Genomic DNA, 15992 nt, shown 5'->3' with positions numbered 1-15992 from the left:
TGCCACTTCTGTGGGCATATCAACTGATCACAGAATTTAGAGCTAAAAGGGACCTTAAAATTTATTTGGACCCCTTGCCTAAAAAAATAAAGTAATTGTAAATGTAAAGATATGTTTTGTCTTTATATAGAAAAGGTTGGTTTGTTCTGACTGCATCATGTGGTTTTCTTGATTTTTCTTACCCAGGTGTATACAGAGGTGGCTATGACTTACTGGTGAGGTCTAGATTGGCCTTAGGAGATGGAGTGACCATGCAGGTGACTGTGAGAAGCAAAGACGAAACCCCTGTTGATGTCATCTTAGCTTCAGTTGGATAAATTTTTACCTAAGCTTTGTAATGCACCCTCCAGTCAGTTGGCTTTTTTCATGGTTTTGGAAAAGTAAAAGTGTCTAGCCAGATCTACCAAGCAAATGTCTGTCCTTATGCACGTTGTTTTTACTCCAATTGCTCAGCTTCTTTACATTCCTTTCTCTAACTTATTGTGTCCAAAAGCATCTGGTGGAGTTGAGAACTTGTGTATCCATAGTAGTGGAGGCTGTTACAGGGGAGGGGAGGAATCCAGAGTCCGCTTTTGTGAAAATTCATTTTTATTAATAGAAAATAAACAATTATTCCAGTTTCAGGTTTTGAAATTTGTTATACTTGAAGTTGCTAATAAAAAAGACTTTAAAATAATGAATGTTCCTGCTTCACTGAGACACTGCAGCTGTAGCTAACAAAACATAGGATTCAGCACCATTTGCTTAAAGGCCTTTCAGAACTTTCATTTACAAACCCTTTCTGTAAAACACAGTAAAAACTAAAAGAGAAGGCCACTTGAGCAAGCTGAGCAACCTTCATAAAAGGACACACATTCCACCTTTTGGGATAGCCATCTAAACACGGAGGTGTAAACAGACTGCTGTTAGCTCAGAGTATCTTACCTACATATCAGCCAATCGTAAGTAGTGCTCTCGACAGACTATTGATCCTTCATGCCTCAAAATTTTAAGTAACATTGAAAACATTTTGGATGTAATTTGACTTGTACAAAAATTAATCATATTTAGATCATTAAATTCACTACTCAGCCACAGAACATACCTGCTGGTTTAGCGTCTTTATGAAAAAATACATTTGTAGGTGAAACATAACTCAGTCTTACAGTAAGATGCACTTAATACTGTATTATTTCAGCTACAAATTACACTTCAACAAGGTGTTATAAGAAATGGTGAAAGAAATCCAAGTCATGACCAAAACAGAATCTGGCTTATCGTGATGCTACATGTTGGTTTCAAAACATGCGAGCATTTATATGCCTTTAAAGACATTTTAAGAGAAGTTGAGAGGATTTCCAAATCATTCCACTTTCCATATTGCATGATTATATGGTTGGGATTGAACTAAAAAGTGGCATCTTCAAATTCCAAGAGTCCATAACTTCGAAACCTTTTGCGAAAAAAAATGTCGCTGGCTTCCTGCTTGAGAGATTTGGGATGGTTGATGAGGATTTCTAATACATGAAGGTATGACCAAGTCCATACATTTGATCAACTCTCAGCCGGAAAACTACTTCAGGAAGAGGATGGAACATTCAAGACAAAACCCATTGAACCTCATGGTGTTATTTGGAAGTACTATTTAGTGATATGAAATATGATTCTATGACCTCTTTGAGGCATCAGTTCTTCATTTGAAACCATGATTAAAAAGGAAACGTTAAGGAAAACAAGTCTCCGCCCCTCAGAAAGAGTTGATGAAATTCAAATATGCATTCAGAAAACCCATAGGATCCTCTAGCTGTGGGTAGTGGCTAATGTGATCATCCAGAATCGACACTGTGGACTGGGGTAATGTTTTCCTATTGGAAGAGAACGTGGAGGTGAAGTGTTTAAGCTGAACTTGGATGGTCAACATCCAAGCAACAGCTTAAAAAGAATTTAACCTGCAACAGATTTCTAGGTAGGAATAAAACCTATTTCTTCAAAGCAGGATAACTCTGAGCTAGGAATGAGGTAAGACATGTTACCTTTCTGGGTTGTACCAGCAGTAACAGGTGAAAGAATTCTTACTTGTTTTGATCTGATCACAAATGTACTGTTTCTTACAAGTGGACTAACCCAAATCACAAGACAGTCCCACCCACTGCAGATGACTGGAGAGGGAGAACATTAATCAGAGGAAAACTATCTTCAGTTTCTCCTTGCAGCCTGATAGGCTCAAGTTCCTAGCATGTTTCGCTCTGACTACAAATAAACTCTACCTGCCAGCATTCCACAGCTAACCCACTAGTAGTTTTTCTAACTAAGCAAGAAGTGTTTATGGACATAGGCAATATCAGCCAAGGGAATTCTATTCTATTTTTCCCGAGCACTGTTGGATTCAACATAGGAAGAAGATTATCTCTATTCAAAGCCCTAACTTCACCTCTCTTTCATGAACAACCAGGGAGCCCAGAACATGTCTGATGGAACATCAGCTTTGTTCTCTTTGCACCTGTGCCTAGCTGGCACGCACCTATCCCCAAGAGTGACTCACCTATACAGATTCATAAATTCTGGATGAGGGTTCACTGGATCTGATGGCCCATAGATGAAATGCACTGAAAAAGGACAGGCAAAGAGTTAATGGCAAAGGCATTCTCTCTCAACCCTCCATCCCAAACCCAAACCAGAAGACAGTTTTCTCCTAGTACAGTCTGTCATCTTGGCCTAATCTTCCTGCCCTCCAAGAAAGATAGGTAATTCAATTTCTTTAATTAAATAGGTCACAGGAAGCTTCTGGCAATGAGGCAGCTAACCCACATGGCTCATTCATAATCTTTCTTCCCTCCAGTGATCTATTCTGTATCTTTAGACAATGTATATCCTCCTCTCTGTAGACCTCTGGTTCTTTTAAAAAATCCAACATTAATATTATACTTTAAACATCTTGCTATATCACTCAAATAGTTGGATTTGACCTTTGATATGTAAATCACATATTTGTTGAATGCCTACTATGTGCTAAATATGGCAGGAATAGGGAGGCTGGGTTTTTTTTTTTTTATATATGTAACATATATGGTTGAAGAGACTAATTCTTACTCCAACCAAGTCTGCATACTTTGGTTCCCACTTACAGTAACTGCCTATAGTAGTATCCTAACGAGTGAATAAATAAAAAAGCATTTATTAAGCAATTATTTGTGCCAAGCACTGTGCCAAACACTGGGAATACAAATAGAAAACTGAGATTGTCCCTGTTCTTAAGGAGTTGGTGCTCAAATCAGGGGAGCCATATGAGGGTTCAGTGACAAGGGGATAGCAAAGCCTAGGCATACTCTAATAACCCTAATTATCAGTGATCCACAGTGCCACATCTCTGGAATGATGCACAACCAGAGAGACCAGTCCACTTGTTGGTTTCCTAATTCCCATCCATAACAGTACTTTGCTGTTGTAATATCTTTTTGATTCAATTTACAATACAATATATTTGTACTGTTGATGGGGAGGGAACGCCTGGTATTTTTACTCTAAGGACCTGTTTGATTTCTCCATAGGTAGGATGCTCCCTTAAGATCTAAAGTCTAACAAAGAGACAATGAGGGAACACTTACGGGGAACAGCCACGGAGGTGAGAGCTCCCACCCAGCGGTCTCGATGCTTCTTTCTCTGGTTGATGTACTGTAAGATACTTTAAGGACAGATTAGTGAGAGCTGAGCTGTGAGCCAAGGAAAGCCATACTCTGGTGAGACCACAAGGCCTGATATCAGCCAAAGGCTCCCTTTATCAAGTTATAGGGAAAGTTGCCATTTGCCCACCTGCTACATCCATTCCCGTTAAATTCCAGAATCAAACAGTCACATAGTGATGTCAGAATTCAATGGCACTGGGAGGATATCGAGGCAATAATGTGAGGCAAGGATCTGAATGAACTCAACATTATAAATATGAAGAGTGACTGTAATTCATCAGAGATGCAATGAAAAGCTGACCGTCTCATTCCACTCTCTTAGGAAAAAGATCCTCCCCATCTTTTTCAGTTAGGTGAGTAGAGGCACACAGTGGAAGATCATCTATGTCCATGATCATTTAGAGTCACAGACTTTGAGGGCAGCTAGGTACTATTTGAAGGAAACTACTGGATGATCGTTATGGTCCCAGCCACCCCTAAAATTCTTACTCCATTTGATTATGAGTATAACCTCCTCAACTGATATCTAGAAGAGAGGGAAAAGAAACCTTTCCAGAATTATCAGAAGAGACAGTCACATCTTGGACTAGAACTCACAAGCTCTCATGTCGAGCATGGATCCCTTTTCCTCTCAACTCCAAGTTGGCACATATGTGAACTTGGATCGTCACTTCTTAGGATAAATACTTTCTCTTTCCCACTAAGAAAAAACTTTTACTGTCTCATGTATTAAAAAAAAAAACTTACAGATCCATATGGAAAATAACCCGTAACTTGTTATTTCCAACATAGATATCAATTAGAAGTTGGAGTCAGCAAGACAAGGTGGAAGCTACATTGACCTCACTGGCAGAAAAGGAAGCCTTATCTTTGGGATTTCCAGATAATTAGCACCCCCTCTGAAAACTGCCAAACTCTCATTTCTATCTAGACACTGGGGGCCTCTGTACCTTGTTATGTGCCAACATCCCTTGCCCCAGCCTCTGTTGTTGCTGAAGAAGTTACAATATGATGAACACTTTAGCAGAGGCAGCAAGCTCTTCTCAAGCACATAAAACACCTTTAAATGGTTAACATCAGCAACGGCACAGAAAAGAAAAAGGCTTCACTAAAGGCTAGGTGGCAAGCCACAGACCAAAGTGAGATTAGAATTTGCAGCTGCTTAGCTAAGTCTTTGGGCCACACATGCCTCCAGATCACGATTCTATCTGTTCCCATTTTCTCACTTCTCCAACAGCGTCTCAAATGGATATGAAGCCAAACCAGTAATTCTGGTTTTTGTGCACCAGTACTCCTCCTGTGAGAAGGTATAGGCTATGAGGGAACAGGGCTGGGGTGAGGGAGAGAAAAAGCCATCTTCCCTTTAATAAAACATCTGATACTCATAGTGCATCTTTTACCTGTCAATGACCAGGTTGCCATCATTGGTTCGAATTCCAGCCCACATATCCCACATCTCAGCTTCTGAGGGCTGTGTGTGTGGCCCAAAGACCACCGCAAGGCTAAAAGATTCCAAAAAATTGAGAGGGTGGGTAGACAGGTATTAGTAGAACTTCCCAGTATTAGTGTCAGAGTAGGTACTCTGGAAGCACATAACAAATGCACTATCTAGCTACCACTCTGGGTCACTCTCTGTGTTGGGGAGGCGCAGTTTGCAGGGGACCTTCCAGACGACCAGGAATGCTAGGTAGGACCACTCCAAAGCACCCCCCCCCACAAGTCCCTCATCTCCTCTAACCTCCTCAAAGGAGCAGATGAGTCAGGGGCCTTGGTAAGAGCTGCTGAGGTGAGGAAGGAGAAGGAACCAGGCCTGGTCCCGGTCCTAATATTGGGGCCAAAATGGAGGCTGGCAGCACTTTCTGACTCTATGCTTCTCAAAGAGCAGCCCCAGAGCTCAGCTCTGAGTGACTCACCCCCGGGCAAAGAAGAAGAAATTCATCAGGCGAGTAAGGATGGGAGACATCGGGCCTCCATCTTTGAGCAGCTGTAGGTTAAAAATAAAACAAAACAAAAAACAAAAACCGAGAGAAGAATGTGACATCAAACACCAGAAGAAGAAGGCTTTTCACCAGGACATGGGGAGCCTCTTTGCCTGGGACAACAGGTATTCAAGCTAAGCCTCTCTATATCTGGAAAATGGAATTTCTTTCCTTCCTCATTCGGAGAAAGAACAGCCTATTTCTAACTCCCTCAAAGGCAGGGATCCCTCACCTTTTTAGGAATCATGGCATTCTGATGAAGATCCCTTCACAGAACATGTTAGTAAATGCAGAAAATATACAGGATTATAAAGGAAACTAATTATATTAAAATAAAGATGTAATTTTTTTTCCCATCCAAGTTTACAACCTCACTGAAATCCATTCATGGACCCCAGTTCAAGAATCCCTGCTCTCAGACTTGGCCCCTGTACATTGAAATCCCAACTTGAGCTTGGTGAACTTGGATGAGAAGCCCACTGGGCTTTGTTACATAAGCCACAGAAAAAAGAAAAATATCTATCACTCTCACACAGTCAAAGGACATAAACCAGCCATTCTCAGGAGAAAGACAAATGAACAGCCTACCACGTGAAAAAATGTTTAAAAACTTGAGACATTAAAACCACTCTGTGGTGCCACCTGACACCCCTCAAATCAGCAAAAACAATAAAAGACCACAGTTCACATTAGCACCACTGGTAAAAAAAACAATACAAAACAAAAGAGGCACACTGATTCACTGCAGCAGTGGCAACCTGGTCCATCTTTTTTGGAAATCAATAAGAACTTATAAAGTAAGTTACAAAAATGTACATACTCTTTGACCAAGTGGTCCTACCTCTGAAACTATAGCCCATAGACATTACCGAAAAGAAAGAAAAAGAAAAATGTGAACAAAAATATTCACGGCAGCACTATTTGTAAGACCAAAAGAACCGGAGATGATCTAAGCACCCAACAATTGAAGAATGGCTGAACAAATCCTGACATGTGACTGCAATGGAATAAGGCTCCCTTACGAGGGATTTAGGCTCTGAAGATAGCCCCTAAGGTGCAAGTGGAGCATAGCAAAAACTACCCCTAAAATTCCCCACAAAGTACAGTGTGGGGTGTCACACCAGATGGGTGTCAAAGGAGATCAAGAGTCCTGGACTGGGGAGTCGGGAAGATCTGAGTTCAAAAATCTTCCTCAGACATTTAATAACTGTATGACCCTGGGTAAGTCACTTACCCATCTGCCTCAATTTCCTCCATCTATACAATGAAGATATTAGTAGCACTTATCTCCCAAGGCTGTTGGGAGCATCAAATGAGATCATATTCGTAAAAGTGCTTTGAAACCTTAAAATGCTATGTAAATGGTAGCTATTATTACTACGGTATAAGGTGTAGATGGAAAGAGGGGTGCTTTAAAGAAGGCAGTGTCAGGGAATAACTGGATCTGAGGTGGTAGTCACGGAAACAATGGAATACCAATTTCACTCTTCACTACCCCCACCCCCAGCCCTTAGCTAAGCTACTGATCAGGAAAGAGACTGGACCGGCACCTCTCACATGGGGGGTGAGGGAAGAACTGGTAAGGACTTGGTTGGCAGGAAAACTGATGATTAGGGAAAAAATATCCTCAAAGCAGCCTGACACCTAAGTGTGATGAGTAGGATGACCCCCTGCCCCCATATCACTGTTTCTTCTCACACGATGACATATCAGGAAGCTGGAGTCCCTAGAGCAGTTTGCAGGGACCTTCCAGACAACCAGGAATGCCAGGGAAGACAATTACGGCTCTCTCTTTTATCACTACACCAGCCGAAGCAGAAGGAGTAGGTCTGTGTTTATTCTGTGTCACTCCAAGGAAACCCCTGGTGATGAAGTGGGGGAACTCTAGAATCCCCCGGGCAGCTGGCTCACATCCTGAGAGGAGCCCAGGGCCTGAAACCGACTGCGAGGGACCAGAAGATTCATCTCTCTCTCTCATCTTGTGCTCACTTGGGGCACATACTGAGTGGAACGATGCATCTATGAGCAAAATGGCAGACCACGGTGCTATTTAAATGCTTTGTTTTCTCCTACAGTTGAATTTGTATAGGTTAAAGGTATGTACTGCAATGTTTCATCATAAGAAGCTATTATAAAGAACTCAAAGAAATATGAAAAGACTTATATGAAGTAATACAGAGAGAAGAAAGCAGATTCCAACAAATAAAATACACCCTGACTACAATCCTGTAGTTAAAACAGGAGTTCTTGACCTTTTTTGGGTCATGATTCCTTTGACAGTCTGGTGAAGCCTATGGATCCACTTTCAGAATCATGTTTTTTAAAGGCATAAAATAAAATACATAGGATTACAAATGAAACCAATTGTCCTCAAATGCAGTTACCAAAATATTAAAAGATACAAGTTTCCAGACCTCAAGTTAAGAATCCCTGACTTAAAAACTAACAGCAACAAATCCATGCTACAGAGACAGAAAAGGTCAAGAAGGGATTACAAGAACATGGGATGTGAACACTTCTTTTATGTCAATATTAACCCCTTTTAGCTAAAAATCGGGAATAAGTAACTAGAAGCTTAAAGATCCATGCACAATTATTTACAATCTCTTGCTTCATTTTGCATTTCATTTGCCTTTTAAATTTTCCAATGCTCTTGCTCATACATCTGAATACCAGTACCTGCCCATAGACATTAAAATGAAATGTTTATGTTAAAAGCAAAATCCATACAAATCTTATGTGGGGGCCATTCCCTGAACTCTTTTCCAGGAGAAAAAGAAGAAAGGAAATGTAATACAATGTTCCCTCTCAAGGGAAGGAGATAACCTCACTAACGTCTATCCATCATCAGAGAGGCAACAGGCCTTTACAAAGGACCCCACAAGACTCAACTCTGTACAGAGTCTCAGACTAAAGATTCACCCAGTGGACTGGCCAACCTTCTGGAGTAAGGTGGGATGGTGAGTCTCAGGAAAGATACCTGCAAGAGAGGCAGAAAACTTACCTTAGTCAGTCACTCACCAACAACTTCAGCCCAATCAAAAGCCCATGGTTCTTTCCACCTCACACCCACCTCTCCCGAGACTCCTCCCCTTAGGGCATTTCACTGAGAAACAAAATTAATAAAACAAAAAGCTAGTGACGCGTAAATGGAGCTCTTAAGTGTTTTTACAGCCAATTATGTCTCCCTCCTTAGAGATGAACATTTTTGCTTCCTCTGGCCTCTTTGGCAAGACACAGAGAACAAGGTCACTTTCCTCTGTTTCAGGTGAAGCTGCTCCCAGGGAGGAAAAGGAATGTGCTTGAGGCCCAACATGCCACGAAGGCCAGCACTGCACTCCAGAAATGCTAAGCTCTATTCTAGGGCTCTGACAACTGTGTCCTACGCAAGGATACACCCATCCGCCATTACGTACACGAGATTGTTAATTATTTCAGTGGCATAGCTGTGAGAGTGGTTGGCCTGGAGTCAGGAAAACCTGAGTTCAAATCCAGCATCAGACACTTACTAGCTGTGGGACCCTAGGCAAGTCATTTAATCTGTTTGCCTCAGTTTCCCCATGTGTAAAATGAGGACAATAACAGCACCCCGGAGTCTTCGCAAGGACAGAATGAGATATTTGTAAAGCACTCAGTACAGTGCTTTCCAGTACACATAGCGGGCACCATGGAAATGTTAACTATCAGCGGCATCATCCTTATTATTGGCTGCAAAATGTGAAGAGGGGGTGATTTTCCAGTATACACAGGACTTAGGAGGAAGCGGTGCTTTCTGTTTGCCCCTTTCTCTTAAAGATTACGAAGGAAACTGTTCTCTCCAGACACCAAAGGCTATCCCCATTCAAATTCCCTCCTCACAGTCCGTCTCTGCTGCCTGCTGTCTGTGTGACCTCAGCAGTGAAAAAACCGCTTAAGTCTACATTACTACCATGAACTACTTGTCAAAGACTAGGGAGCTTCAGGGAAAGACCCCAGGCTTGGAAATAAGAAAACAGGTTTGAATCTTGTGACTGTGGGCAAGTCACTTGAATGTTCTAGCCTCAGCTTTCTCATCTATGAAATCAAAGGGCTGGATCGGATGATCCATAAGGTCCTTTTAAGAGTCCATCCTCCACGATCTTCCCTCGAGATCTAAATCCGGTGACCAAGGTGCCACCTTCTGAACAAAGTCTTCCGTGATCTCCAGCCCACCTCCCCAAATGGTTACTCCAATTCCAACCACACTGTAACCTGTATTATAGTGGTCGACATCTCATCCACCCGCCACACTGTAAGACTGGGAGGACAAGAACCATGACACCCTTTTACATCTTTGTATTTCCAGGGTCTGGCATGATACTCTGCACATAGTAAGTGCTAAATGTTTGTTGAAATGCATTGAAAACTGTTCCCTAACTGATTTACTGCTTGCCTCCTTGGGGGTGAGGGGAGAGCAAGTGGGAGGGAAAGAATCTGGAAGTCAAAAAAATTTTTTAAATGTTAAAAATAAACAATCAATATTCAAATAAAAGGAAAAGTGTCCCCCACTAATTGCCCTAAATAAATAGCAAGTACTTCACCCCTAAAAGAGCAAAAATGAATTCCCAGGGAATGAAACTCATTCCCCCTCCAATCCCTAGGCAGAGAGCAAGGAAAGGTGACATAGTGATCATCGTGTAGTCCGGACACATCAAGTAGGAACATTATTGTGCTTTCTATCACTCCTTATCTCTGTCGTGCACATCATAGGCTGCTTAATAAATGGTTATTAAACTGAACTGAATTTGTGGCAGAGGGTATTCTGGGAACATTTAAATTTCAATCATGAAATTGAGTAATTTTGCCTAAGGAAGATCTAAGTGCTCATGCCTTCTGCATCCTGGGGTCTCCCGTGCCTGCGGCATTCTGAGACAGTCGGCCTTTTAGGCAACATACTGCGATACCTAGATGTGGCTGAGCTAGGCCACTCCCCAGTTTTCATCCTTGCCAGCTCCGGGCCGTTACCTCCATTTGACAGACAAAGGCTGTTGATGAGAACCCGACCAGTCCGATTATGCTTGTACCTAGGGACAGGGAGAGGGGAAACCGTTCAATTCCATTCCATTCAACAAACGCTTTGTAAATGCCTACTATGTGCAGAACCCTGCGCTAGGCACCCAGGGAGCCGCATACAAAAACAAATACGGCACTGATCCCAGCCTCGGGTGTTTACTGTAAGACGAGGACATGGCACATATGCCAATAACCACCACAGAAAGCAGAAATGATTAACTATAGAAGAGAGGAGATTACATGCTCCATGTGCTGGACTGTAAGCTCCATGGGGGCAGGGACTCTGTCTCATCTCTCTACCCACCACGTGCAGTGCATTGTATACAGTAGGCACTTCTTGTTCAGTCGTGTCTGACTCTTCGTGACCTCATTTGGGGTTTTCTTGGCAAAAATGAGATGTGCCATTTCCTTTTCCTGCTCGTTTTGCAGATGAGGAAACTGAGGCAAACAGAGTTAAGTGACTTGCTCAGGGTCACACAGCTAGTAAGCATCTGGGGCTGAATCTGAACTCCCAAAGAGGAGTCTTCCTGACTCCAGGCCTGACACTCTATGCACTGCACCCCCTAGCTGCCCTAGGCACTTAGTAAGTGGTTGTTGAATGAACGAGCAAGCTCAGAGCAGAAGACTCAGATCAGTACAGCAGCTGAGGTCAGATGCCCAACAGGGTGCAGGGCTAGACTTTTCTCTGAACAGACACAGACAGGAAAGGGTGAGGAGGTCTGGCACGTCACTGACCTGTAAAGCAGCTCCTGAGCCACGGTGTCTCCATAGTCATGAGACAGAAGGTTAACTCTCTGGTTCTGAAGCCCCAGGTGTCTCAGCAGCCCCTCCACAATGCTGGCCTGCTCAAAGATGGAATAATGATGGGGCCTCTACAAAGAGAAAAGCCTGAGGGTGAGTCCTCCTCTGGGCCCCAGAGCTGCTGAAGGCCCTCCGCAGATGCCACTTACCGGTTTGTCACTGAAGCCAAAACCTAGGAAATCAAGGGCAATCACCCGGTGAAACCGCTGGGTCAGGCCTTCCCAGATCTGCGAGAGAGACAAGGGTCTGAGACAGCAAAGGCTATCTCCCCATCGTACAGACCCAACACCCAACCACAACCTTCCTGTTACTCAGTCAGCTGAGCACAACCCCTTCCCAGGAGCGGCTTTATCCCTAACACTTCTCTCTGTAGGACAGAATCCACCATTTTCCCTTCCTTCAAAAAGACCTGCCTCGTTTCATGACAAGTCTTTTCCAGAGTTTGCTAAAGAGTTACCCCCCCCTTGCATTAATTTCACTATGCCCAAATCTCTTGTCCTATTTGCAGCAGCCTTTGGGACCATCACGATGACAGAACTATCAAGACCGCTTCTCTTCTAACCATTTCATAGATGGAAAAAACAACTTGCCCTGATTTTCACAAGGAGTTGATGACAAAACTGGGTTCAAAACTCAAGACCTCTGAGTCTCCTAGTCTTTTGTTGAACCACAGAGCTAAAGAAGTGAATGAGTAAGTGAACTGGTAATCCAGTCACACAAATTCACCGTCCCCCACTCCCCACTGAAGGTGGCTTCCGTTTCATGGGGTGATGGTTGAATGGCACGACCTACTTCTTAGCAGTGGATAGAGTGCCAAGCTGGGAGTCAGGAAGAGCTGAGTTCAAATCCAGCCTCAGACACTTAGTTCCTCTGGAACCTTGGGCAAGTCACCTAACCTCTGTTTGCTTTAGTTTCCTCATCTGGAAAATAGGGATCATAATAGCATCTACCTCTCCAAGGGTTGTCGTGAGGATCAAATAATTATTAAGTGCTTAGCACAGTGCCTGGCACATAGTAAGCACTATGTAAGTGTTAGCTATTTTATTGTTGTTATCATTATTTAGCAAAGGCTAAGATGACCACCTTACTTCTAGGCTTACTCAAGAACCAAAAAGTCAGCTTCCTTTTTCTCATGAGGGGCCCGAGAACAGGCTCAAGGCCAGATGGGTAAGATAAGGGAGTGAGAAATAAAACCATTCCCCTTTCCACGAGGCTTTTAGGCATACCAATCACTTTCCCAACAACAACGCTGTCAAGGGGGCAAGTACTATCATCCCCATTTTGCAGATTAAAATAAGCTCAAAGCACACAGAGGACTGTAAGGTTGGCAAAGCACCCTACCTCCACCACTTTACCTGATCCTCATGACGGTCCTGAGGCAGCAAGCACAGCTGTTGTCATTCCCATTGTACTGATGAGCAAACCGAGGCTCAGAGACGCTACAATACTTACCCAGGATCAAACAGCTGGTAAGTGGCAAAGCCAGGGTATGAACCCAGCAGTTTTTCCACCACCCTCATGGCTACCATCAGTTTCATCTGAATGGAAGCCCGTGGTAAGAACCGGCCAGCTTCTTCTGTCTCTCCAGACCCTGCCTCCCATCCCCCATGCTAAGTTCAAGCACCACCTTCCACCAGAGATCCTTCCAGATCCCCCAGCTGCAAGAGCCTCCCCACAAAAGGACTCCGTATTTACTTCATATTTGCTAATCAGTATATGTGTTTTCCCAAAAGAATGGAAGCTCTTTTGGAGGACTTTCATTCTTTACTTTGTATCGCCAGCCCACAGTGAACACACAGCATCTGGCACACAGTAGGTGCTCAATAAATTTGATTACTCAATACAGATTTCTGTATGAGATAGACTTATGATGAATGGTTGCTGATGAAAAGATCACAGAACTACACTTTGAAAAAAGAACCTTTTTCACCCATTGTCTACAAAAGTGTCCAAATGGACTCCTGGGTATCCTCGGATTTGGGTTGGTTTTTGTCATTTTGTTTTGACCATCTCTGCAGGCCCAGGAGCTGGCTTCCTTGATCCTGGGTCTCTCTCATCTCACCTTGCACCAGTCGTAGCTAGAGGTTGGAAAGCCGTGTAAAAGTACCACTATTTCTGAGCTCCCAACTGCACCCCATGAGTCTGAGGAGAAAGAGAGAGGGGAGGAGGGGTCAGGAGGAAATCCCACAAAGCAACCATGAACTCGGTGAAATCTCCCACATTTAGATCAGGGGAGGGACGCAGGGATTCTCTGAGAACCAAGGAAGAGTCCAAATGTCAGAATATTTGGAAACAAATGCAGGTTTCTGACTGGCAAGTTCAGGAAAGCATTCAATACCTGGCTTTCCTTTTCCTCCACCAATGAACAGATAAAAATAATTTGAAACTGGCCTGCCGTGTATGCAAATAGTGGCTAGAAACGTGTTACAAAACTGCTCTGACAAAGTCTGCTGGGCTTTCCTGAGATCCTGAGCCTCAGGAAGTCAGAGGGACCCAACCAACCGTAGACTCAAACACCAAAAGCTGAATTCATGATGATGATGATGATGATGATGGTAACTAACATCTACACATGGCAGCTAGGTGGCACAGTAGAGTGCTGGGCCTGAAGTAAGGAAGACCTGAGTTCAAATCCAGCCACATACACTTACATAGCTGTGTGACCCTGGGCAAGTCACTTAACCACATTTCCCTCCATTTTTTCATCTATAAAATGAGCTGGAGAAGGAAATGGCAAATCACTCCAGTACCTTCACCAAGAAAACCCCAAATGGGGTCACAAAGAGTCGGACACTATTGAAATGACTGAATGACATTTGTGAAGCTTTTTAAGGGTTGCAACCCTTTACACTTTACATGATGTTTCACTTGATCCTCACAACAACCCTGAAAGTTTGAGGCTATTATTATCTCCATTTTACAAGTTCAACTGAGGCAAACAGAAGTGACTTACCTAAGGTCATACCACTAATGCGTGTCAGAAGTCAAATTTGAATTTCCTGACTCCAAGCCCAGTACCAATATTCACCATACTAAGAAGCCAGGCTCTCTTCTGGGTGTGCTTCTTAACAAAGGAGCTTAGGACAGGGCCACGGAACCAGGAATGCATGCAAATTCAGTGCAACCCCAGGGGATTCCATCACTGGCATCTGCCCCCCACCAGGGTCTCAGAATCAAAGGAGATCCCAAGCTTTAAGGAGCCAAAAGAACTCCTAAAGATTTAAAGATGGGAAGCCAAGGCACAGTTCATACGTAGATATCTTCCTGATATGTCTCAGACTCTGCCATTTAGAGTACAAGAGCAGTCCAGCCCTGGGGACCCCATCAGCCAGTATTCACTGACCCCATCCAGGCACTGTGCTAAGCACTAGAGATATAAGAGAGGCAGAAAAGCATGGTCTCAGCTCTCAAGGAGGGCAGAGAACATACAAACAACTATAATACATCGAAGACATATACGGAGCAGCTGCATGGTAGTGTCCAAGGAGGGGACAAGCAGTAGGAAGAATCAGCAAAGTCCATATGTAGATGACAGTGGAGCCGAATCCTGAAGAAGCCAGGGGAGCTAGAAGCCGGAGGTGATGAGGGATAACATTCCAGGCACAGAGGAGAGCCAGTAAAAAGGCACATAGTCGGAAGGCGAGAGGAGGGTCGAGCGCAAGGAAGAGTGAAAAAGACAGTGTCACAATATCAGCCAGTATGTGAAGACGAGGAGGCGTGACAGGGCTGGGAAGGGAGGAGGGAGGAAGGAGGCAGGAGGCAGGAGGCAGGAGACAGGAGGCAGGTATGGAAACCTTTCAAAACCAAACGGAAGAGGTAATACGGAGCCATAAGAAGTTATTGATTTGAGATAAATCTGACGGCGGAGTGGTTGTTAATACTGAGATACCTGAGGTAAGGATGCTAATTAGAAAGCCATTGGGACAGTCCAGACGGGAGGTGAAAACAGCCTGATCCAGGCGTCAGCTGTCAGGGGGCAGAGGGGGTGTAGACGGGAGATGATAAGAGGGTAGAAACAAGACTCAGCAATGGACCAGAGATGCAGGGTGAGTGCAAGGGAGGAACCCAGCACAACACTGGGGTCGCAAGCCTGGGTGGCAGGCAAGATGCTGGCACCCTTGCCAAGGCTTGGGAAGTCCAGAAGAGGAGGGAGTGGAGAGAAAGATGATGAGCTCCGTCATGGACACGAGGAGCTGGGGATATCTACGGGACCAACAGTTTGAGACGTCCGATAGGTGGATAGGTGGTTCGTGGCTTGAGCCTGGAGCTCGGGAGACTTTACAGTCGGATAAACAGACCTGAGGATCACCTACATAGAGATCGTCATTGAGCCAACCCAGGGTGGATCAGGGCAGAGACAAGGGATGGAGCATGTGTGCATGTGTGTGTGTGCATGTATCCATGAGAGAAAAAAAAGAGGAGGGGGAGGAGAAAGAGATAGCAAGAAAATGGGAGAGGGGAAGAAGAGGAAAAGGAGAAGGAGAGAGAAGGAAAGGAAGAGAAAGAAAAAATAGGGAGG

General features: G+C 43.9%; 2 protein-coding genes across 9 annotated transcripts in view; one reads left to right on the top strand and one right to left on the bottom strand.

Moving 5' to 3' along the window:
* The window catches only part of COPG2 (coatomer protein complex subunit gamma 2), a 42319-nt gene extending 41643 nt beyond the window's left edge, over positions 1–676 (top strand). For both annotated transcript variants that reach the window (XM_027842266.1, XM_027842267.1), the window contains exon 24: positions 187–676. In XM_027842266.1, the coding sequence (XP_027698067.1) occupies positions 187–317 (131 nt within the window). In that variant the 3' untranslated portion in view covers positions 318–676. The remainder of the gene's footprint in view (positions 1–186) is intronic.
* MEST overlaps positions 571–15992 on the bottom strand; it is a 28583-nt gene continuing 13161 nt past the window's right edge. Inside the window, exons 3-12 of one of the 7 annotated variants that reach the window (XM_027842273.1) lie at positions 13536–13615; positions 11623–11700; positions 11408–11514; positions 10490–10683; positions 8581–8621; positions 5576–5646; positions 5063–5164; positions 3585–3661; positions 2522–2585; positions 571–1844 (exon numbers count right to left, since the gene is read on the bottom strand). In XM_027842273.1, coding sequence (XP_027698074.1) covers positions 1727–1844; positions 2522–2585; positions 3585–3661; positions 5063–5164; positions 5576–5646; positions 8581–8621; positions 10490–10683; positions 11408–11514; positions 11623–11700; positions 13536–13615 — 932 coding nt within the window. In that variant the 3' untranslated portion in view covers positions 571–1726. Of the gene's footprint in view, positions 1845–2520; positions 2586–3584; positions 3662–5062; positions 5165–5575; positions 5647–8580; positions 8622–10489; positions 10684–11407; positions 11545–11622; positions 11701–13535; positions 13616–15992 lie in introns of those variants that run through there. The other 6 variants (XM_027842272.1, XM_027842275.1, XM_027842274.1 and 3 more) reach the window with 6 other exon arrangements.

This window comes from Vombatus ursinus, unplaced genomic scaffold (genome assembly GCF_900497805.2).
Source record: "Vombatus ursinus unplaced genomic scaffold, bare-nosed wombat genome assembly UNPS02014870.1, whole genome shotgun sequence".
Taxonomy (NCBI): Eukaryota; Metazoa; Chordata; class Mammalia; order Diprotodontia; family Vombatidae; genus Vombatus; species Vombatus ursinus.
The sequence above is the reverse complement of the archived record's forward strand: the minus strand, read 5'-3'. Positions and strand labels throughout refer to the sequence as shown.